The sequence below is a fragment of the Schistocerca cancellata genome, chromosome 2, assembly GCF_023864275.1.
Source record: "Schistocerca cancellata isolate TAMUIC-IGC-003103 chromosome 2, iqSchCanc2.1, whole genome shotgun sequence".
NCBI classification, from domain to species: Eukaryota; Metazoa; Arthropoda; class Insecta; order Orthoptera; family Acrididae; genus Schistocerca; species Schistocerca cancellata.
In genome coordinates this window covers 49243778-49267726 of record NC_064627.1, presented here as the reverse complement: position 1 = coordinate 49267726, position 23949 = coordinate 49243778, and the positions used below count along the sequence as shown (strand labels likewise).

General features: G+C 40.2%; 1 protein-coding gene across 1 annotated transcript in view; it reads right to left on the bottom strand.

Annotated features, from left to right (window-relative positions):
- The window catches only part of LOC126161324 (kinesin-like protein KIF13A), a 136927-nt gene that overhangs the window by 110722 nt on the left and 2256 nt on the right, over positions 1 to 23949 (bottom strand). Inside the window, exons 2-12 of the mRNA XM_049917079.1 lie at positions 23335 to 23483; positions 20317 to 20563; positions 18421 to 18561; positions 18131 to 18305; positions 11822 to 11984; positions 11476 to 11619; positions 11229 to 11393; positions 5814 to 5939; positions 5290 to 5512; positions 3923 to 4037; positions 2294 to 2536 (exon numbers count right to left, since the gene is read on the bottom strand). Of these exons, the coding sequence (XP_049773036.1) occupies positions 2294 to 2536; positions 3923 to 4037; positions 5290 to 5512; positions 5814 to 5939; positions 11229 to 11393; positions 11476 to 11619; positions 11822 to 11984; positions 18131 to 18305; positions 18421 to 18561; positions 20317 to 20563; positions 23335 to 23483 (1891 nt within the window). The remainder of the gene's footprint in view (positions 1 to 2293; positions 2537 to 3922; positions 4038 to 5289; positions 5513 to 5813; positions 5940 to 11228; positions 11394 to 11475; positions 11620 to 11821; positions 11985 to 18130; positions 18306 to 18420; positions 18562 to 20316; positions 20564 to 23334; positions 23484 to 23949) is intronic.

The following is a 23949-nucleotide window of genomic DNA, read 5'->3' as shown; positions in this document are numbered from 1 at the left end:
ACCAGAAGTCACAAGGAGCCATGTCTAAAGAGTAAGGAGGTTGTCGAATGGCTGTAATTCCCTGTTTGGCCAAGAAATTTTGGATCAAGTGGGATGAATGTGCAGGGGCGTCATCGTAACGCAGTTGCCAGTTTTTCGCCTTCCACATGTCTCATCTTTTGCATGGAACTGCATCACAGAGTCACCAGAAAACATCTTGATAGTACTCTTTGTCACTGTTTGTCCTTCCAGTGTGTATTCATGGTGCACAATTCCACAGACATCAAAGAAGACAGTCAGCATCACCTTGATTTTGCTTCACACCTGCCGCACTTTCTTTGGCCTTGGAGACTCAGGATGCTTCCATTGTGGCAACTGTCTTTCTGTTTCTGGGTCATACCCGTACACCCATGATTCATCTCCAATTATCTGAGTGTTCAGAAACCCAAGATCAGTGTTGGTGGTGTCCAGAAGGTCCTTTGTAACATCAAAATGGAGGTCTTTTTGTTCCAGCAACAACAACTTGGGCACGAATTTTTCAGCCATTCGGTGCATGTTCAAATCATCATGCAAAATTGCATGTGCAGAATCTTTACTCACTCCAGCCTCTTGGGCAATCTCCTGCACAGTCAAACGATGATCTGCCATCACCAAATTTTGTGCCCTCTCAACAACATCTGCGCTCCAAGCAGTTTGGGGCCTGCCAGAACACTGGTCACTCTCTGCTGATGTGCGACCATTTTTGATTCGGTTGAACCACTCCTTAATTTGTGTTATACCCATCGCATCTTCTCCAGACACCTGTTGAAGCTTACAAAATGTTTCGCTTTGAGGATCACCAAGCTTTTGACAACATTTGATGCAGTATCTTTGCTCAACACATTCAGTGATCTTGAGAGAATTGGTAATCTGACGAACATGTTGTGTAGCACCTCACTCAGCGACCGACAGTCAGCGACTGATGTGCTGGAAGGCGGGGACAAAATTCCGACATGTGCATAAAGGTCTCTTCCTTTACTGTGTACAGTGGCGCCACGCTAGCATCTCTATTTCGCGTGGGAAAATCAAAGGTCAGATACTTTTTAGACAGACCTCATATGTATGCCTCTACTCCCAATCCTCACTTCTAGCATCTCCTACAGAAATTCATGCTACTATTGAGAATTTGTCCTATTTTGAAGTCAATTTGATTGTGAGTACAAATGGATTCAGGAAAACTGCAGTTTAAACATGGTAGATGTTCATAAAAAATCAAAGTATGCAGAATACATTCCCATGATTACCTGTATGCAAAATCTGATGCCCGAACGACAGTTCCCTCCCCACACTCATCACTGTTCACAACTAACCTAGTATCACTGTTTCCCCTCCAACATTCCGCAGTGCTGTGCTTGATCAACAGTGAAACATGGACGGCAATATCTTCTAGGGTGCATGTCATATGTAACAACAGCAAGTAACGCATAAATATAAGATCATAAACAGATTCAGTCCAATTCTCAAACTTTCACTCATCCCACAATCTAGTGACATCTGTTGGTACTATCTCCACATTTGTTAGAGAATTTCTGGATTATTTTTCTTCCTTGTAACATATAAATGTCATCATCTTGTTCCAAGGCTGATTAAAAGCTGGGAACATTTTTCCCAGTATTTTATTAAGTAGACAGTAACCAAGTTTCTCATTTGCAACCAACTTGGGAAACCATTACATTTTCTCATAACCAAATAAAATATTGACTTGGATACAAAATCAAGTAAGGGTTTTTGAAAATCAAATAATGGTTTTTGACGGATAAGACTTACATGGTATCTGCACATGTACAAGAACTTTTACTGCAACTTGTTCAAATACAACAAAAGTTTGTGACTTCATAGAATTTAATGTTATGTCTTCCTCTGTTTCAGAAAATTGTTAATATTTTAAGCAGAGCATTAGTTTATAGCATTAGATAGCTAGTTCAGAGGTACATTCATATCCCTTGCATTAGCTCCAAGAGTCAAATGTCCCATGATTCTTTGAACAAGGTCAACACTATATCGAGCACTTTAGTGTATTGGGAAATCTTGAGCCTATTCAAATCCAAGTACTGTTTGCTTAGCCCTACCCACTGGGACTGTTCAAAATAAATTTGTATGAAACCTTAATTTGACATTGCCCCCCCCCCTTCCCAAGTCTTATTAGGAGCAAAATTAAAACACAAAAAAACTTTACCTTAAATGTTGCAGTTCATTTCTGTATCTCGTATCAGTGAAGAAAATGTGCCCACTGTAATTCAGTTTCAAGGAAGTACCAGGTCACATTGATGCTTACCTAATAGATACACTTCCAACTGCAATACTGACAATGGACTGACAAATGATGGGCAATGTTCCCGAGTTCTGGACGGGTTTGACTTGCACCCGAATGCGTCGCTGCTGGCCTTGGCGGAGCTGATACACACCACCGGTCAGCAGGTCTGGTCGGGCTGACACTTCCACTGATGAGTATTCCCCTTGTTCATTTAGTTCCTGGATTTCTACCCAAAGTTCTATCTTCCGAGTTAGTTCACTCCACCTGACCACAAGAGAGGAAACATGCATAAATTATCAAATAAAATAATGTCCTAAAAACTTCAGAAAAGTATATTTTACAGGAAAGACAACTGTCTGATGTAAATAGAGCAGTAAGTGATAAATGCATCTCATCAATCACTGTCTCAAAATTTCAGAGCTTTCAAAAATGTAAGAGAGAGACTTAATGAACACAGTGTCTCTAGCATCCTCTCAATTCCTTGCTATCTGTTCACTACAAATTACACTGCTTTCATATACTTTTATGTAAAGGAAGGATGTTAATGGAAGGGAAGATACATGAAAAATCTAGTGCAAATGTAATAACTGCACATAAATATCATGAACATATTGTCTCAGTATTATTAGTGGAATTTTGAATTTCCATATAGGAGAGGGGGAGCTTAGAAAATGTTTGAATATCTTTTCTAATGAGAACCTCTATTGCTATGCCAGTTTTGACAAAATAATACCTAACTTATATCCCAATTTATGACCACACATATTAATGACTAATTGTGAAGTGAACTATGGGCAAGGAAGTGTGATTTCTGAAAATTATGATCTGTCACTCTCTTGGCATTGATGACACATACTAATAAAATTTCTTGCAGTCACCTATTTTGGTATTCTGATGATCTGGACCTACAAGGTACAGCCAAATAGCCATGTACTTGCAGTAGTTTATGGACTTCACCTCCCCTTGCATTGTTTGGGTTCTGAAAGACAGCATGGATTACCTTCTAAACTACTAAAATAGTTCAGAAGAATTCCCTATTGGACACCTGTATTAACTCTTCTTAATACAATACCTTGTTACTTCCAATCACAATAACTTTCACAATTTTTGATTGTCATCCTGTTTCTATTGTTGACATGACAACCCTTTCCCCTCTGCCTGTAAAACATCTTCAAGCCACGACATCTAGAAACAAGCAGTTGATATGCTAATTTGCTGTCCCGCATTGTAGATGCAATGCGCTCATTTCTTTCATCACACCCACGCATATTGCAAACCATTTCTCCCACAGTGTGACATCTAAAACTTAGCTAGAAAGAAAATAAACTTTCTTCAAATCTCATGAGCATTTTTCATCGTTATGAAGGCTCGAGAGATGTGCTATATCCTTTTATCACAACTAACATGTCACATCTCAGTTGGAAGGTACTGTAACTCCCACCTTATGACAATCTCTTCACTATTTATGTTTATTAAAATAATCACTATAACTTACATCAATGTGGTCAGATGCTTAGGAAATGCTACACATTTGTAACAAAAATATCGAAATCCGTATTTGTTATAAAACAATTATTAAAGTTCTAACAGGATCAGCAATTTAGCCATTTTTAACTACATGCCTCAATTTAACCATTTTTAACTACATACCTGTCTGCTAGAGATCTTGCTTTTGCAAGCTGCTGTTGCTCCACCTCCCAACCATCCTTTGAACGGGTAAAACCAGCACAGCGATGACCCCACACTTCAATAGACAATGCTCCTTCTGTGAAAAATTAGGGAAATTTTTCTACTTTTATTTTTAAAATGCTACATGCAGAATGAAAATTTCAGGTTGCAGAGTAACATTAATCTTTTACTACAGCTGTACATATTTTGGTGCACTGATCATTCACATTATGAAAATGAACTTAGGTGTTTAATTTGTTGTAATTATACAGTGTGGACAAGTGAATGGAAGCATTATCTCAATAATAGTCTAGATCACAATTTTATTATACTATGGTGCATAATAAATAGTATAATAATACTACGTAATAAATGATGTACACTGTGTTACGGTAATCAAACAGAATATACAGCACACTGTATTGTCTCCACATGGCGTAATTCTGTCTTCTAATACCAGGGAAACATTTGGACATGACTCTTAATCTTTTTTAATAAGGTGATGCAACACATCAAAATCTACATTTGCATAGACTGAGATGTCTCCATGGGGAGGTAGTACCACTATTCAAGAGGTGTGTCTCTCAGATATTAAAATTACGTAGCAAAACAGTACTATCTGCTGCTAATATTGTATGTGAACGGACCTCAACAGTTCAGTGACACAGAGGGCAGACGACTGCAGTTGCAAGGACAGGCACTGCAGTTCGCTGTTACACACACTCAAAAGTTCACAATGTCTTCAAAAAACATCACTAGGAGCAAAAAATGTAAATTTTCAGACTTTTGAAACAAAATGTCTATACTACTTACAGCTTTTTAACAATTTTGAGCATACTGATTTCAAATAAAGCAAAAACAACCTATCTCAGAAGCTTTATAATGAAGTTGGAAATATTACCAGTCTGCTCTTACATTAAAGTGGCACCTATGGATTAGTTGTGTACATATAACCTTCTTACGCTAAAAACTGTCAAAATGGCTATCATCAATGATATGCTGCTGAAATCATTTGAAATGGAAGAAAATATGTACAATATTAAAATGATGGTGGTAAATACAACGGAAACATTTTGTCCATTACTCTGAAGAATTGTTTAATGCAGTAAATGCACAGGTGTCCCATGCCATAGGCATGTTACTCCAGCCAATATTAACCCAGCTGCCAATTTCCACAAAGATATTTCAGAAAATGAATCCAACATAAATAATTAATGGTATCAAATGGTAGCTCTAGGTCCAGGCTGCAAAAACAAGTTGCAGGAGTGATGGACGTAATACACACACTACTCATTCTGTACTTATTGTACATAAATTTACAGCTCTTTCCATACTTTGCTTATTCTTACCTGAACAGTGTTCCAAAAATTCCTCTGTAACAGGCACCACAAAATCCTTTGTATGATCAAATTTGAAGGTCATAGATGCATTGCCTGATGAACATGCTGCAGGATATTCTGGGTCTACCACTGGTGGTACAACAATAGCTTCTGGATGATTCCAGAACACATACTGACAGAATACAAAATTTGAAAGAGAAAGAGGTAGACCTGTTGCTTGCTTGATAGTTACCTAGATCAAAACAAGTTATGTGTTTTAATACAAGTACCTCTGTAATTAGCAAAAAAGAATGAGAACCAAATGTGTAAAAGAAAACAGAAAACTTGTCTGCCCTTATAACATGAAAAGATAAAATTCATGTGATGCTATATTTTATGTAAATCGTTGCACATGTTTGTATGCTTAGACTCTAAAACTGAGAACTCACTTTCAGTGATGCTTTTATTTGCTGCCAGTGTCAGATTCTAACATTTTATGTTTTGTTTGTACTTCTTTAATGTTTCATTGTTGTGACAGCAACAGTTAAACTTACCCTGCAAGTAACTTGACTACTGGAAGGAATTTCTTCTTCATCCTTTCCACTGTCACCAGAACTTTCTGACGCAGCTTCTGCTGTTCGATCCTGTGGAAATGATCCAGCAACACGACTAAGTTCAACCTGAAAGTAAACAAAATTTAGAAAATCAGTTCCACATCATTTGAAGGGTTCATTTTTTCGAATTTGAAGGTGGTGTGATGCTTGTTTTCATATTTGGTAGTATCATGTTGCACATACTGCACATAATTTGCTTCTACAGACAGACACTTCTGTCAATAAATCACTATACATTGGAGGAAGAGTCACTTGTGTAAAACGCAGCTCACCTCTTTCACATACAATACCCTCCAAACCGCATTTGCAGGCCAGTAGGCAGATTCTTGACTACCAATCTGTGATACAATAACCCCAGCCAGCCTCAACATGTGTTGTGACTTGTGCATATGCATTCATATGAGGCTATTAACAAACAGAGGGATCTTAATAAATTAAAAATCCACAATACATTTCTCATAGAACCAGAACCCATTCTTTATGATTAATATGCCAGTGAACTACACAGAGGTGAAGAAAGTCAAGGAATACTACCTAATATCGTGCCGGACCTCCTTTTGCCCAATGTAACGCAGCAACTCGATGTGGGATGGACTCAACAAGTCGGAAGTCACCCGCAGAAATGTTGAGCCATGCTGCTTCTATAGCCAATGGTAATTGCAAAAGTGTTGCCAGTGCAAGATTTTTTGCACAAATTGATCTCTGAATTATGTCTTACAAATGTTTGATGGAATTATCTTGGGTGAACCAGATGGTCAAACCAACCATTCATAAAAATTTTCCAGAATGTCCTTCAAACCAGGTGTGGAAAATTGAACCCCCAGTGATACGGCACATTGTCATCCATGAAAACGCCATCATTGTTTGGGAACATGAAGTCCATGAATGGCTGCAAATGGCCCCCAAGTAGCAAAACATCCAGAAGACCCAGTCCATTCCACATTAATGCAGCCCATACCATTATGGAGTCACCATCAGCTTGCACAGTGCCTTTCTGCACCATTCTCAAGCCCTACCAACAGCTCTAACCAACTGCAGCTGGGAATCATCCAACCAGGCCACCGTTTTCCAGTCATCTAGGGTCCAGCCAATACGGTCACGAACCCAGGAGAGGTGCTACAGGTGATGTTATGTTGTTGGCACTTGTGTTGGCCGTCTTCTGCCATAGCGCATTAACGCCAAATCTTGCTGCACTGCCCTAACGGATCCTCTAGTTGCAAGTTCCACCTTGATTTCTGTGGTTATTACATACAGTGCTGCCTGTCTGTTACCACTCAAGACTCTAAACAAACGCTGCTGCTCTCGGTCACTAAGTGAAGGCCGCCAGACACTATGTTGTCCACAGTGAGAGGTAATGCCCCAAATGGACTGCAGAATACTGAATTCCACAATGATTTCTGAAATGAAATGTCCCATGCGTCTAGCTCCAACTACCATTCTGCATTCAAAGTCTGTTAATTCCTGTCATGTGGCCATAATCACATTGGAAATATTTTCACTTGAATCACGTGAGTACAATGACAGCTCTGCCAATACACTGCCCTTTTATATCTCGTGTATGCAATACCTCAACCATCTGTCACATGCGTGTATTGCTATCCCAGTGTATTTTTGCTATTTATATTATTTTGAAGTATGTAAAACTTCATAGCAAAGTTATTCTGTACAAAATAAATTGAGGGAATGGAGGCAATAATAGTCAGATTTCTTATATACTCAAAACCAGTATTCTGTAATCTGATTTCCGGCACGATCATTATGTGACGCAAAAAAATTACCATGCTTGCATCAGTTGGTACCAAGATAGAATGAAGAACCTTTGTGGAGTGAAGACACTGTTTTCATTCCTTGCTCCAGCAGCTAGAGCTTGGCCACTGCTCTTTCCATCTTTCCAGCAGGTATGAAAACTATTTTCTGATGTCAAAAGCTTTCTGAAGAGCTGTCACTCTGAGGTCACAAAATTCCAGCACAGAGCCACCTCAGCAATTTTCTACAACTTCTGTGGTTGCAGTTAGATGGTGCACTCAGATGTCACTGACAAGGATTGCAGTCAGCTCTTGGTACTTACCCCCTTGAGCCATGATAAACTTTTAATGTCCATTACCTTAGATACAAGCTCGGAATGTTGCCCACAATTACACACCACCATTTTGACATTGCAGGCAGAACTATATAGCGCAGGAGGAGCAAACTGACATTGGCATTGCCACATGGTAGGGAGCCACTTCAACGACTCCTCCCCTTTGTGATCTCGATCATTTTCTTTATTTGTTCAATTCTCGCTCTCTGATTTATCTCGATATCATTCACCCACAGTATCGCCGGCGTAGGGGTAGAATCTAGCCACCAGTATACTAACAGGAAAGACTCTTTCCTTCTCATCCCATCCATATGTCTGCCCTGACCCAGGGTTCTGGGTGACTTTTTGGAACTCAACCCCTTTTCCTAAACCTCTCCAGTACTTTTCCTTTAGCCTTTAGCCTTCTTCCTTCCTCTCCAACTCTTCTACCAGAAGAAGGAGCCACTGGCTCCGAAAGCTCGTAAAAGTTAAACCTTTTTGTGTGCGCCTTCTCCTGCCGCCGCTTGGTGAGTGGATTTTATATTAATCCACTTACATTATATAGTCAATAATTGATTATCTTCATTGTTATAAGTGTTCACCCACAGAAATACAAAAAGATGACCTCTAGATAATATGCTGTGTTGTCAAGTTTCTGCACATTAGTCTCACAGCAGGGAAAAATCATGCTGTGTCAAGGCTTTGTGCCAACACAGCTGAGTTATGTCAGCACAGACCTGACAGGGAACTGCTCTTCAGAGAGATAATCACACTCCGCCTGGCCACTGGGCAGCAGTCCAAGTGCCCCAGAGCCCACTGGCTCTGCAGACCTTTTCTCTTCTGCAGTCTTCGTGAAGGAAAGTAGTATCTACAGTATCCTAGCACCCAGGCAGTATTTAGTCCGGCAGCTAGTCTACGCTCAAGCAGTTCGTTCTGAGTGAATTTCCTGGGACAGCCACTGATGCAAAAGCATTCTCACAATTAAGGTCACACTCGGGAGCTGTCGCTGTGACAATGCCACCGTATGTCGACCTTCACCTCCAGCAGATGATAGCTACAGACTTATACCATTTGTAGCCTCTACATCGAACAGACCTGGCCTCTGATACTGTGACCAGCAATTGGACTTTGTAATATTTGTCTTTGGTTTCCATCAGCGATGTGCCATATTTAAACTTTTGTGTATCCTTCTGGGACTTTAAATTTTGCTTGTCCTCTTGGGAATTTAACTATTACACATCCTTTCCAGACTTTGATTGTGGAGCGTTACGTGTAGGGGCCTCCGATTTTGGAACTTTCAGTTTACTACTACATTATCAGGCCTCCAGTCTTCAGATCTTCATTCAGTATTCGAGAAGTGACTTGCTTTTAGTTATTGTCTTCATAACTAATTCACATTGGAGAAACTTGTTTATGTGTGTTACAATAAATTACATATTCATTTTCTACCTGGGTACTTTTCCTGTATCACCTTCCTTGGATACATCAAATCATACCTGTATATCTACTGAATAATAAAGGTTTCCTTGAATTTTTACTTGTGATATTACCAACATTTTATTAATTGAAACAGGTTTTCTTTTTTAAAAATTTACTGCTTAATAACATTCTGAACATGTCAACAAGAGATGCCAAAAACACTCTGACCTAGAATTTTTTGTGGGAAAATTTCTTTAGTATTTTATGCAACTCCACATTCTTTTCCCTTTTTATTATCATAAACTACACTAATCAGCCAAAATATTATGACCACCTAGCTAACTGCTGGTATGTCCAAGTTTGGCACGGATAACACAGCAACACATCATGGCACAGAAAAAATGAGGCCTTGGTAGGTGTGCCACATCTGCACACACAAGTCACCTAAACCCTGTAAATTTTGGGGAGGGGAGCAATGAGCTCTGACGCCACATTCAATCACATCCCAGGTGTGTTTAATAGGGTTCAGATCTGGTGAGTTGGGTGGACAGCACATCAACTGGAACTCACCTCTGTTTTCATTGAAACACTCCGTCACACTCCTGGTATTGTGATATGGCACATTATCTTGCTGACAAATGTCACTGCTGCTGGGAAACATGATCATCATGAAGGAGTGTATGTGGCCTCCAACCAGTGTACATCATCCCTGGCTGTCACAATGCCTTGCATGAACTCACTCCATTGCCATGGATGCCCACATGAACGTTTTCAAAAGGCATAATGCAGTCGCCGCCAGCTTGCCTCCATCCCACAGTACAGATTTCAAGGAGCTGTTCCCCTGGAAGATGACGGATTCATGCTCTCCCACTGGCACAATGAAGAAGGTATCAGAATTCATCAGACCGTGCAATCCTCTGCACTGTGCCAACATCCAGTGCCGATGGTCACATGCCAATTTCAGGTATTGATGTTGTGGTGTTAACATTGGCACTTGGCCCATTGTTAGGAGCGTTTGGTGCACTGTGCATTCAGACACACTTGTATTCTGCCCATCATTAAAGTCTGTCCTGTTTTACGAGTCTGCCCAGCATATGATGTCTGACATCTGTAATGAGGGGTGGCCATCCACCTCCACGACGTCTGGATATGTTTTCACTTTGGTTTGGCCACATGTTGATAACACTCACCACAGCACTCGAAGTACAACCAACAAGTCATGCCGTTTCTGCAATGCTTGTGCTGAGCCCTCAAGCCATCACAATCTGCCCTTGGTCAAACTCAGATAGGTCACATTCAGGTCACACTCCATTCTACACACTGACAGCCTGCTCATTGATTCTACATGTACCATGTGTGTGTGTGTCTAGCAGTCATTCCTCACCAGGTGATGCTGCTATTGCCTGGATGGGTTTATATCAATAGTAGGTCATAATGGTCTGACTGATTAGTGTATTTTACAATTTATCCCTCACTATATTAGCAGTTTTGTTCTGTCATGGGCTATGGAAATTACTTTATATCTTTTCATAAACAGCTAGAAGTTATTTTTGAGATGTGAATTTGAAAGTTCAACATAAGCTGTAAAATTACATCTGGTGTGCATGTATGATCATAAACCACTAGTATTCTTTGATGGCAAAGTGGTGTGATTTAGCAAAACAGATATATTTCACTGAATAACAACTATATAGTACAATAAGCTCCATCACAGGTAAAAGAAAGTGGTATTTTTATAAATTCGATGCCATTCTGCCCACTGTTAAAAACTGGCAGTGGCAAGTAGAGGCCAACAAGAAAACAGTACCAAAATGCATGGAAATCCAGTCAAGTACTTTTGCCAACAAAAGCCATTTAGAAGTTAATGAGTTACTAACCTGCAAACGACCTGCAACTTCTCCTTGTTGACTAATAATAGGTGTGTGATAGTCCAATTTTACATCATGAAAAAGAACTTCCAGAAATATATTTGCAACACCAATCAAGTTGTGATTTTCCTGAGATTCATAAAAAGGATCAAGACCTTTTGCTGGAACATCCTCCTGAAAACAAAGTACAAAAAATATTATCTTTTGAGAGCTAAATGAAAGTTACATTAAAAAAAAAAAGGATCAGATAATTTACCAGAGGGAGCCCCTTCTCCTTCTTTTCTTCATACAGTTCTCGCATATCAATGAGTTTGTTTTCCAGCTTCTCCATAGACCATACCTGACTGCCTTGCTTCTTACGTTTCACAAGTATTGCTGGCTCACTTACGAAAGAGCCTCGCTGTAATGGAGTATTCATATACATTTAATGCTGGTCAACAGTTGCATATTTAATTTAGTAAAGTAAAATATTATAGTCCAAACCATTACAAAGTTCTCATTAAATGATGAAGTCCTACATGAGAAAAGTCCTAAACAAGTTGCACTGGCAGATAAATCAAAACCAGAAGAAAATAAATGATTCAAAGAGTAAACATAAATACCTTACGATTAGGACTTAGATTGGCTGGAGGAATCTGAAGTGTGACACTGAATGTTGTCTGTCGTCCCATTTCTTCTGCTAAGAAATTTGCTTCTTTAACCAGAGAATTGGCTCTTAGTATGTCAGCCTTGAGCTGTCCAAGGCTGCGCTTGAACATTTCATCCCTGCAAATGACCCAAATCATAAAGTTAACAAAAAGGGTAAGAGCTTTCTTTATAGAAAATGTATAACATTATCTGAGAGTTAAATTATTAAAGTCTGTTTAGGGCTAGACTCTTTTAATTATCATTATTTTGCATGGTATTTACAATGAAATGCCTTTCTACTATGAGCAACAAAGGCGAAACATTCTTGAATGATTTATCATCAGAGAAATAAAAGTGATTCTTATTGGAAACTCAAAACAAATCAAGCAAGGTATTACACAGAAGTATTTCTTGAACTTTGAGTACTTAAAACATTATCTACGGGCATTACAAAGCACTTAGAGTTTTATCCATGCATATCGAGGGGTCACAGAGAGAAGGCATAAAATTAAGTGCTGGATGAAAATCATGAATCTGCTGTTTTAAATATTGTAAATTATTTTTAACTTCTGCAGGAGAATATCATGATTCACACAGTCGAGTATATCATATGCCAAAATGAATATATCCTGTTCAGCACATAGTTCATTTTAATATTCAAAACTGATTGTCACTGAAATATTTACATATTCCGCTGGACCCTATTTTTTTGTGAATTTAATATCCAGCTGAATTTATAAACATCTACAACAGGGAAACATTTTCAGGGACAAACACCTTTGATTTCAAAATGAATTATTGACTGAACTGGCTACTCATTTTGACATATGGTGTATTACTGCAGAATCAATAAATGAGTATTTGTTACTGTGATAACTCATAGTGTTACCACTCGTGTTGCACTGGTATCACGATCACAACATTTTGCAAGGCACTTGAGTGAGCCATCACTGTTTAACTTCCTGCACCAGCACCTGGTGGAGCAGGGGCAGCCACCAGGTGGTAGGATGATCAAACATCAGAAGACAGCACCGCATCAGGGCCTGTGCGCACCACTTCCAGTCAGTGCCACCTCGACACACTGATCACCATACTAATGTCATATAACCCAGAGCAGGGAGCACTTTGGACTTGTATGGAATGCTGGAACTTCGTGCATGTTCCTATTTATGTGTGGAATTACTGCACAAGTGGCATGAGAGTCATGAGAGTCGTCGGACTTTCACGTGTGTGTCTCACAAAGTAGAAAATTATGACTGGCGGCCCCGCTTCATGAACTTGCTTGCCTCTCATGGTATGAAATGTCTTATTATCACTGGCACACTCATGCTATTACCTTAAGGATGGAGTTTTATCAGTACATGAAGCAAACTCTTCAATAATATTGTGCTTCAGCTGTACAGTTGCAGGGCATCAGTCAAAAGTGCCACTTTGTTATCTCTCAGTACAAACTGACATATGCCAATACTACGCTATCATTAGGCTAGCCTCAGATAAAGAGGTCCACCAACAGGAACTACAATTTGAATGCCCTACCTTAGAAGAGGTCCTTCTATTGCTCAATCATTTCAAGTTCCTTGTGTGGTAGGCCACTATCTGGATTCCCGACTCGATGTGGCCACTGTATCTTGGACAACAGCACACATTTGGGTTCAGGCATATGCTCACAGTATGAAATCATGGTGGTGCTGTAAGCCACATCCCACTGGTGCTGTAAGCCACATCCCACATAAACACATCCGTGGTGGGCTGTTTCCTGCAAGCCCCTTCCTTCATGCCTTTCAGCATTGCTGGCATAACTGCTCCAAGTGTTGGTCTTCTTGCCATCACTGTTGGGAACAAGTTGTTCACCAGTGTGTGTATCTATGGGAATCTACTTCAGCTGCAAGAAGATGGTCCTGCAGTGTCTCTCATTAATTCTCACACTTATCTACGTCTCAGTGCACCATCATTATCTCCTGCTACATGCCCTCTTGTAAGCTACAACAGACAACAGATCCAAATTCTTGGACAATCTATGGCAAACAGGGCATATGAGGTGGTGGTCCACTCATTAACCTTTCTTGTGGTAGACAATGCTTTCATGGAAAGCTTGCTTGGCTTTTATGCTTTCACACTGTCTGGGTTCACATTCACCAAATCAGTTACCTGGTTTCTGTCGAAGTGCCATAACAGGAACTTGATGAACTTTACAAGGGTTTATTCAATTTTCTCTTTCTTTTTTTGCCTACACTCAGCAAGGATAAGGATTTTACCACTCGTATCACCCTTAAACCAATGACATCGCTTTGTCTTTCTTTTTTCCAGGCCAGGCTGGCGCTCCTGGTGATTTATGACCAACTCAAGGAGGAATTCAATAGGTTGACAGTTCTGGAGATGACTGAACCTATTTCATCCAGCCAATGGGCTACACCACCAGTGATCAAGAATTTTAATCTGCTAGTTCCATCATTGTGGCAATTTTAAGGTGACAATCGATACACAGTCTGTGACTGACATGTACCCTATTCCGTGTCCAGAGGATTTGGTGACAAAACTGACAGGAGACAGCTATTGGAGGAATATATGCAGTTCCCTCTTAATGAGGCATTTCAGGAGTTACTTGCCGTCAACACCTCCTACAGCCTCCAGAAATATAAATGGTCAGTTTTTGGGGTAAAAGAGCTCCGACTCTTTTTCATCATTTCTTGGAGCAACTCACATAACATATTCCTTGTTGTATCAACTATCTGAACTATATTGTGGCAAGGATCCCTCCATTTAGGAGAATTTGTGGAACCTTCAATTTCTATTTCAGACTCTGCAGGACACAGGTCTCAAGTGCAATCTGGATAAACCACACTTCTTTCAGCCCGCTATTGAGTATCATTTACATCGGTGGACCCAATCAACTAACAGTCACATTGCTGCCATTTATACTCTTCCTCAAGTCACCAACCAGAAGGAGTTCCAGGCTTTTCTGGGCAAAATAGCTTTTTATTACAAAATTCATCCCACAAACAGCTACCATCGTGTATCCTCTAAATCAGTTACTGAAAAAGGGTGCACCATTTTTGTTTGTATGATTGCGTGTGACCAAGCATTCAGGATTCTGAAGGGCCGTCTTTTACCGGCTTCCCTGCCTTGCCAAGTTTCAGCTGGATAAGTAGCTTATCTTTAGCCCCACAGTGCACCTGCCACACAAGATGGCCCACACACTGCAACAGTGGACCCCGTCCCTGAGCCACTACCATTAAGAGATCCACTTCCATCCAGCAGATCAGTACTCCAACGTGGATGCTCTCTCATGCCCTCTGAAGGATCCCAACCTCAGTTTCCACCTGGAGGAAATTCTTTGCTTTTGTCTCAATGAGGAAGCTCAGCATTCAATCAAGAGTTTTTCTATTACGGGTTCACAAATTTCTTATGCTATCAGTGTGGATCCTGTTCTATGCCAGATGCAGCAACATATCCAGTGGTGGTGGCGAGAATGACCTTTGGCACATGCATTGGACCCTATCCAAAATATTTTGTGCTGTGCTACAGAGAGACCTTTGGTTCTTGCATCATAGCCACAGGGGAATCAGTTTGGCATTATGGATGAAGATGTTTCCTCGCCACTGTGTCAACTGGTCTTGTGTCGACGAGGAAACTGAACACTTAACTGCTGTGTCCCAAGCATACAGGTTACCAGGCCATTCTGTGGCAATGTTACTCGCTGCGGCTGACATCCACGCAGCCATGGTAATGCACCCCCCTGGATTCTGTGAGCCCCTCTTCGGATGCATTTTTGTTACTCATCATTGATGCCTAATCTCGGTTCCCATTCATTGTGAAATGCGCTCGACAACAGAAGAGTCTACTGTGCATACCCTCAACCAGATTTTGGCTACTGAAGGCCCTCGCCAAACCCCAGTGATGGATAGTAGCCCGCAGTTCACGTTTCAGACCTTTTAAGATTTTTGGGTGCAGCATGACATCCACCGTGTCTGGATGCCCCCACTTCACCCACAGTCCAATGTAGAGACAGAATGCTTGTACAGAACTTTAAAATGCAAATGAAGAGGTATATCAGGGACACCCCAGCAGAGAAGGTATTCACGTGTTTTCTAAGTACTTGCAGGTCCACTCCTACTGGTGAGAAGAGCCTGGAGGAGTTGCTGCATGTGCACCAACTGTGCAGTGCTGCACATCCTGTTGCCAACCCCTCACCTACCTGATGTGCCTCAGTTGCCATACCATGTGCCAGGGTTCCCGTCTGGACTCACGCCTTCAGTCACTGAGTGCGTTGGGTTCGGCAGTCATCCACGGATAGTGGGTTCGAGATGTCTCCAAGCTGCAGCCAGGTGACAGGCTGATGGCCTGCCACCGCAACCGATCACACCCAAGGGTAGGGTACTGACCTCTGCCACCCTCACAGGCCGGCCGGAGTGGCCGAGCGGTTCTAGGCGCTACAGTCTGGAACTGTGCGACCGCTATGGTCGTAGGTTCGAATCCTGCCTCGGGCATGGATGTGTGTGATGTCCTTAGGTTAGTTAGGTTTAAGTTCTAGGGGACTGATGACCTCAGAAGTTAAGTCCCATAGTGCTCAGAGCCATTTGAACCACCCTCACACTTCCTCCTTAAGCCATCCCACCTTTCAGAGCCTGGTCTTCCATCTTCTCCACCAGTTGTCGGGGCATGTCCTTCTTTGGTCAAGCCTCCTGTGTGTGCTCCCCCTTGACCACAGCTCCTCATCTGCTGTCTTTCTCTAATCCCTGCAATGTTGTCATGTGCTGGTGGTGGATGACGTCCTTCAACAGGCAAAGCTGCTGGGGGGGGGGGGGGGGGGGGGGGGGTACCATAGGCACCACAACAGCACATTCCTGCTCCCGTCCCCCGAGTGGCTAGACATCCATATGACACCCATTCTGGCATTGGCAACCCTGGTGGATGACATTGCACTGCAGTGTGTCTGCCCACAGTGTACTCACCACCACCAGAGCCACTTGTGGTCATACTCTCCAGTTGCTGCAAAAAGGGAGTTTCTACCTGTGCCACAGGCAGTGCTCTCTGTTGCCTGGGAGGCTATGGACATCAGCTTCCTGCATCCCACATGGCACTCCAAAGTATAGGGAAGAGATGCTGGATTTCACTGAATCATTGTCACTCCCTCTCCAAGGGAGAAGAGCATGGTAACACTCTGTGTTGTATTGGTGGCTCCACCATGGCTGATGGTGCAGGGCCAGCCACCAGGTGCAGCATGATCAAATGTCAGAAGGCAGCACCACATCGAGGTCTGCACACACTGCCAATAGTCACTGCCACCTCGACACATCGATCAACAAACTAACGTCATATGATACTGGTGCAGAGAGCACTTTTCTCATGTTGCTATTGTAGTTTCTCATTTTAACTCAGACTCTGCTCTCAGGATGAATTGTGATTTGTACCTCAGTCTCAGTGATTTCCCTAAATCACTGCAGGCAAATGCCGGGATGGTTCCCCTGAAAGGGCACGGCCGACTTCCTTCCCAATCCTTCCCTAATCCGATGAGACCGGTGACCACGCTGTCTGGTCTCCTTCCCCAAACCAACCAACCAACCAACCACAGTCTCAGCCTGGCTTGTACTCTGGACTTGTGTGGGGTATTGGAACTATGTCACATTAAAAAGCTTAGAACTTCGTCAGTGTTCTTATTTGTGTGTGGAATTACTATAGTTATGACTGGGAATTATTTTTTGATGTAACTAAGTCATTTGATTTGTGAACCATGATTTTCTCTTACATAACAAAAACATAATTTGCAATATTTAAAACAGCATGTTCTTGATTTTCATCCATGATTAACTGTACACCTTTGTTCAGTAACTTTGCCATGTGTATGTGTAAAACCACAGGTGACCTAATGACCACAGGTAACATTTTAAGTACTACAATACAAGGAATACTTCTGTGTAACACTCCCCATAAAATTCTCAAAATTCTAAAAGTATGACAACAGAAACATGGATTGTTACTCTTTACCCCATTTTATCTATGTCTTGGGAAGTGGCTTGATAAAAGTATATTTAATATGGTGTATGATGAGAAATTATCACAAGAAATGAATTACTTTAGTAATTTAGTATACAGCTGAGCACTGTTGAATAAATATGTTAAATTCAGATTATAAATGATTATTTCTGAATCACAAACATAAGATAGAATTATAATAATACAGACTTGTCAATTACAAGAGCAGGCATGGATCTGGGTCAGTTGGTTATTATTACATGCAAATTAATTTAAAAAGTTAAGATCATATATTTGTAATGCAGTCTTACCTTTCCTGTGCCCATCTTTCTACTCTCATTTGTGTTGTAGGAGTACATGGAGTTATTTTTCCTAGGCGGAATGGGTCAAAAGGTACATATGGCGAATATGGCGTTGAGGGGGACAAAATATTCCTCAGCTGTTGAAATTGTCTTTCATATTCCTGTCGTTGTTTTTCCAGAGCAACTGTGGAAATAATTTATACTGATGAGAAAAGTGCTTTCTAATATTCAAACCTTTTATATTCCACACCACAAAACAGAAAGCTATTGTCACATACAAGAAAAATATTAACATTTACCTTGTTTGTCCTCCTCATGCTGCTTTTCTAGTCTTGCAATGGCGGTCTGTATAGGATCATTACTCAGTTCATTCAGCATAAGTTCCTCTCTTGCAAAGTTGTAGTCAATTGTTTGTGCAGGTGTCTGTGGTTCTGACATGGCTATAAATAAAAGGACAAATGTGAGATTTAATACAAACATGGATGATAAGTTTGTTAATAATGTTAACAGAGAATTAAGTGATGTGCACACAAATATACATTGAAAACTATTTCAGACTTCAATGCAAACCTGTGCTTCTACCCCCTCCCTCCACCTCCCTTTCACAGCATATATGTAGAAGGGTATTCATGAGTTACCCAGTCCTTCAAATACTTTATGACTAGAGTTTGGCTTTATTAAAATTAATGATAATTAATAATAATAATAATAATAATAATAATGATGATGATGATGATGATAATAATAGAACCAATGAGGAGCTGAACAAGGACTAAAGGCCAAAGTTCTGGTGTGGATGATGATCGTAACAGTAGTAGTAGTAGTAGTAGTAGTAGTAGTAGTAGTAATAATAATAATAATAATAATGACTAGCTGTTATTGGCAACACATTTATGTGGCTCAGTTGGTTAATGGAAAAGAAAGAAAAAAGAAAGCACACATTTTTAATATGTCTGCCGAATCACTAAAGGGGCACATATCGAACATTTGTGAATGCCTAAAAAAACTTTTTGAGTTTTTGTACGTGTGTGCAAAGCGTTTTGAAAATATCTAAAATAATTAAGTTATTGTAGAGCTGTGAAATCACTTCAATCATTTGTAATAACCCTGTATATATGGGAACTGGATATATGTCCTAATCTCCTTCTCTGTCCTTTTTCTGTCCTCCTCCTCTTCCTCCTCCTCCTCCTCCTCCTCCTCCCCTTCTCTTTATCCATCTCTCCCTCCTCTCTTTGTCTGTCTCCTCCTCATCACTCTCTCTGTTCATTGCCTCCTCCCACTTTCTTCATCCATCTTCTCTTTCTCCTCCCTCTGGAACACAGAGTCCCAGGTTCCATTCCAGCCAGGTTGAGAATTTTCTCGGCCCGGGGACTGGGTTTTTGTGTTGTCCACATCATTTCATCACCATTTGGGAAAGTGGTGAGACTGGACAGTGAAAAGATTGGGAATTTGTATGGATACTGATAACCATGCAGTTGAGTGCCCCACAAACCAAATATCATCATCATCATCTCCTCCTCCTCCTCCTCCTCCTCCTCCTCTACCTCCTCCCCCTCTCCCTCCATTTCCTCCTGCTCTCTCTTTCTTCTTATCTCTCTGTCAATCACCTCCTTCCCTCTTTCTATTTCCATCTTTTCCTCCCCCTCTCTCTCCATCTCCTCCTGGCCCCTCTCTCTGTCCATCTCTTCCTTTCCATTTTTTATGTTCATTTCCTCCATCTCCTCTGTCCATCTCCACCCTCCCCCCAACTGAACTTTAGCCATCTTTGTCATTATTGCAAAGTCAGATTCATTTGAGTATTGTGTAAAACTTTGAAGTAATTCAGTTAAGAAAATTTTCAAGATTTTTGGTAATAAGGTTTCCTCTTCATATTTACATGTTTATTCATATATTTATATTTTTTTAAAAAGGTACAAACACACACTCATATTTGACTACAACATTGTGTCAAACTTCCAAAGAAATTAGTGAAGAGCTTCTGAAAATTTATCATTTTTGACAAACAAACTTCTACATTTTTGTTTATACAGATAACAACACAAATGTTCATAACATGAAAATTTAACTATCACCACACAAAATCAGAAAAAAGATTATATATAAACTGTTCCTACATACCTCTTAATCTATAATCGACAAAACTCGTATTGATGAAACTATAGTATTTACTCATCATACAATTCTGTAATACACACCTGAAGACTTCGGACAATTGACTCTGAAAAAATGGTGATTGCCCCACAGTATTCTGTCTCCATGATGAAGAGGTGTTTTTTCAGTTATAGGGTAACCGTTGACATATGAGCGGGCGTTATTAATGGGCTCCATAAAAAGACCACCATCTTCAATTGTAATCACACAGTGCTCTGGCTGTATACCTAAACCTGACAGCTGTATATCTTGTTCTGATGGGGCATCTCGACCCCCGACAAGGGTACGTTCCTAAAGAGAAAACATATCACACATTTCTGTTGAATGCATTTATGAAAACAATTTTAATTTATAAGACAATGTTCTACAATAGTTGCAGTAGCCTCAAGTTACATGCTTCTCATTTCTTCCTTTATGGCAACAACAAAAAGTGGATTATTAAGCATAAGCAAGGCTTTTTCAAAGAGCATTCACTTAACTACTGTAAGATATTATCGAATGTCAGCTTTCATAAAAGTACATTATTTATATGAGGATAGGTCATGACTATGTTAATAAAATAGTGGACAAAATGTTGGTACATTTTACTGCTGACATTGTAACATATTTGACTAGTTGGCAACAGTGAGTTATGCTGGATTTTACACTATTTGACACCATATGTTTTATATAACTATGCAAGATGTTTTAAATGCCTTGTGATACTGTCTTATGATACCTGATGTGGGAGTGAGGAATGAAACCTACACTTTTAAATCCACTCATCCATCTGGCTGAATTTATTATAACTTCTTTCATGTGAATTGTCTTTTCTTTTAATACTTACGAGCAGTGGGGCATAACCTTCACAATATTTAGAGTAGTAGACAGTCAAAGATGCTCAGGATTTGTTGAAGAAACGTAGATCTGATATGTTGGAGGTTTTTTTGTGATGTGGATTAGCAGTAGCAAAGTTTGTACATCATGTGACCATAGGCTCTACTGTGGAGATGGAGAAGGATGAGAAATTCTCTTTCTTAAATGTGTCATCGAACAAAAAACAGGTGGACAACTCAGCCATTCTGTGTATTCAAATCTGAATCTCTATGGGCCTAACTTGCATTATCCAGCTCAGAAGAGAACTATGCTGAATATCCTAATACACAGTCAGGTCTTTTTCTGACTAGGGCTCTTTGAATAATCATCTGATGATGGAGCTCAGAAAGAACAGGTATTCAGTCTGTTGCATTAAGTCAACTCTCTTGAGGAAATCAAGACATGAAGATATTTGCACAAGACAGGAGAATAAATAAACAGTACAGCTTCCATTCTGTCATACAAAAATGAAGACAGATTTTCCAACCACTCAGGAAAACCAAATAAAATTAGTGAATTCTTAAAGATTATGTTGGCCTGTGAATACCAGCGATTTATAATATTCCTTGTGAGTGAGACAGCATTTAAATGGGGCAGTCCATATGAACTACTGCCAACTGATGTGTTGAACATTGATATCATCTAAAGTACAGAAATTTTGAAAAATCAGCAGTGGTCGAGCACAGTCTAAGAAATAAAAACAATATTTTGTTTGAATATATGAGAATTCTGACACACTTTGAACTATTGGGACACTATGATCAGGGAAGCAGTGAAGTTAGACAATGTGATAACAACTTCAGTAATAACACCAGCTATGCACTGGACCATGCATTGAAGTGTGCACTACATAAAGAAAGAATTTAAATGGCATACCATCAGGTATCAGTCATCATACTGGAAGCATCATTGGTTAGTGAGGATAAATGTAACCTTCAGATGCACAGGGCACCAACACAGCATGCCCCATTTCCATGATGTCATCATGATATAACCTAGCCAGTCAGATGCTCAGATGCCATCCTCTTGGCATCAGAGTGAGAGCCTCAGCAGTTTCACAACAGTCAGGCATAGTTCCTGTGATGGTATCACCTTGGACTGGTACAACTGAACCACATCATTCATCATGACTTTGATATCTGTCATCGTGCCCCTGAAATTAGGGACATCCTTCCTAAAAGCCTTCCCACCCCTCCTAAATTGGTGTTCTGTTGCCCACCCAACCTCCATAAAATTCTAGTTCATCCCTACGGCCCTCTCACTTCCAACTCTTTGCCACAGGGATCATATCCCTGTGGAAGACTCAGGTGTAAAACTTGCCCAAACCACCAACCCACTACCTCCCATTCCAATCCTGTTACAGATTTATCCCACCCCAGGCCAACTATGAAAGCTCCTATATCATATACTAGCTCTGCTGCAATCACTGCTCAGCTTTTTATATTGGTATGACTAAACCAGTTGCCCACCAGGATGAATGTCCACTGCCAGGAACAAAGTACACCACACTGTGGCATGACGGGCAGCTGAACATAAAATGTTATTTATAGTTGGACAGTGAATCCCCACTATTATTATAACAAAAAAGTGTTAAGTCTTATACAATCTCTTATTACAGCTTCTTCATTTTCCCTTTGGAACTCTTGTACACCTTAAGATGTGCTTATAATTGCTCAAAACTGGTCTAATTTTGATCCAATAAAACTATTTACAACAGAAGTGGTTAGTTATTTAACTCTCATATTTAATATAATTGGAGAGATAAAAAGTCTACTCACCAAGAGGGGGCAGAACAAACACACAAAAGGAGGTTATAATTAGGCAAGATTTTGAAGCCAGTGTGGTTCTGGGTTACTTTCCCAAAATCTACTCCTTTCCTAGACCTCTCTAGTCCATTTCCTTCACCCCTCTTCTTTCCCCATCAACCCTTCTGCTTGAAGAGGAGTCACTGGCTCCAAAATCTTGCTTCTTTTATGTGTGCATTCTGCCACCACATGGTGAGTAGATCACATCACTATCAATCCAATTACATTATTTTGCCAAAAATTGTTTTCACTGTTATAACTCTCATATTCACCTCAAAACAATATCCTGACACCTGTAATTTCTTTACACAAATGGCAGTTTACATACAGGGAGCACTTCTGTAATATACAGTATAAGAAAGATATACATAAATTTGATTCCCTCAGAAGTTTTTACCTTACCTTTAGGTAGTAAACCAACAGTTCATTAAGTGATGGATCAGCATTCAGGTTTACAAGGTAATATTTGTTTTTCTCCACCTTGATACCAGATGCTTGCACGCTAATACCCATTTTCTCTAATGCTTGCTGGCGCTCTTGTTGTAAGCGTTCTGAAAAAAGGAGTTTTTACAATTTATCTGCTCTGAAAATCTATAATTAGAACTTTTTATAAACTAAATACTGTCGCTAACATAACACTGCACCCTGAACCATTGTTATTCTGTGTGGCACTATTCACAGATTAAGTAATGATTTCAATCTTACCTACATGCCTGTCACTCATTCAGCTACTCAAGTATATGAAGGGTCACTGGTTTTACACCTTCCGTTATTTACATTCTGCCTAGAAGTTTCCAACATCACTCTGAAGGTTAGATTACATTGTTCCTTTCTTTATTAAAAAAATCACAGCTTATTCCTATTCTGTTACATGGTATGGACATGCCTTTATGTTCATGTTAGTGAATGTAGTACACATGTGAAATGACTTGTAATCCATTACTGACAACCTCTGAATAGCCAACATGATTTCCATGATACTTGTTCCTAACAACTTGACTATGGCACTCTGTCTTT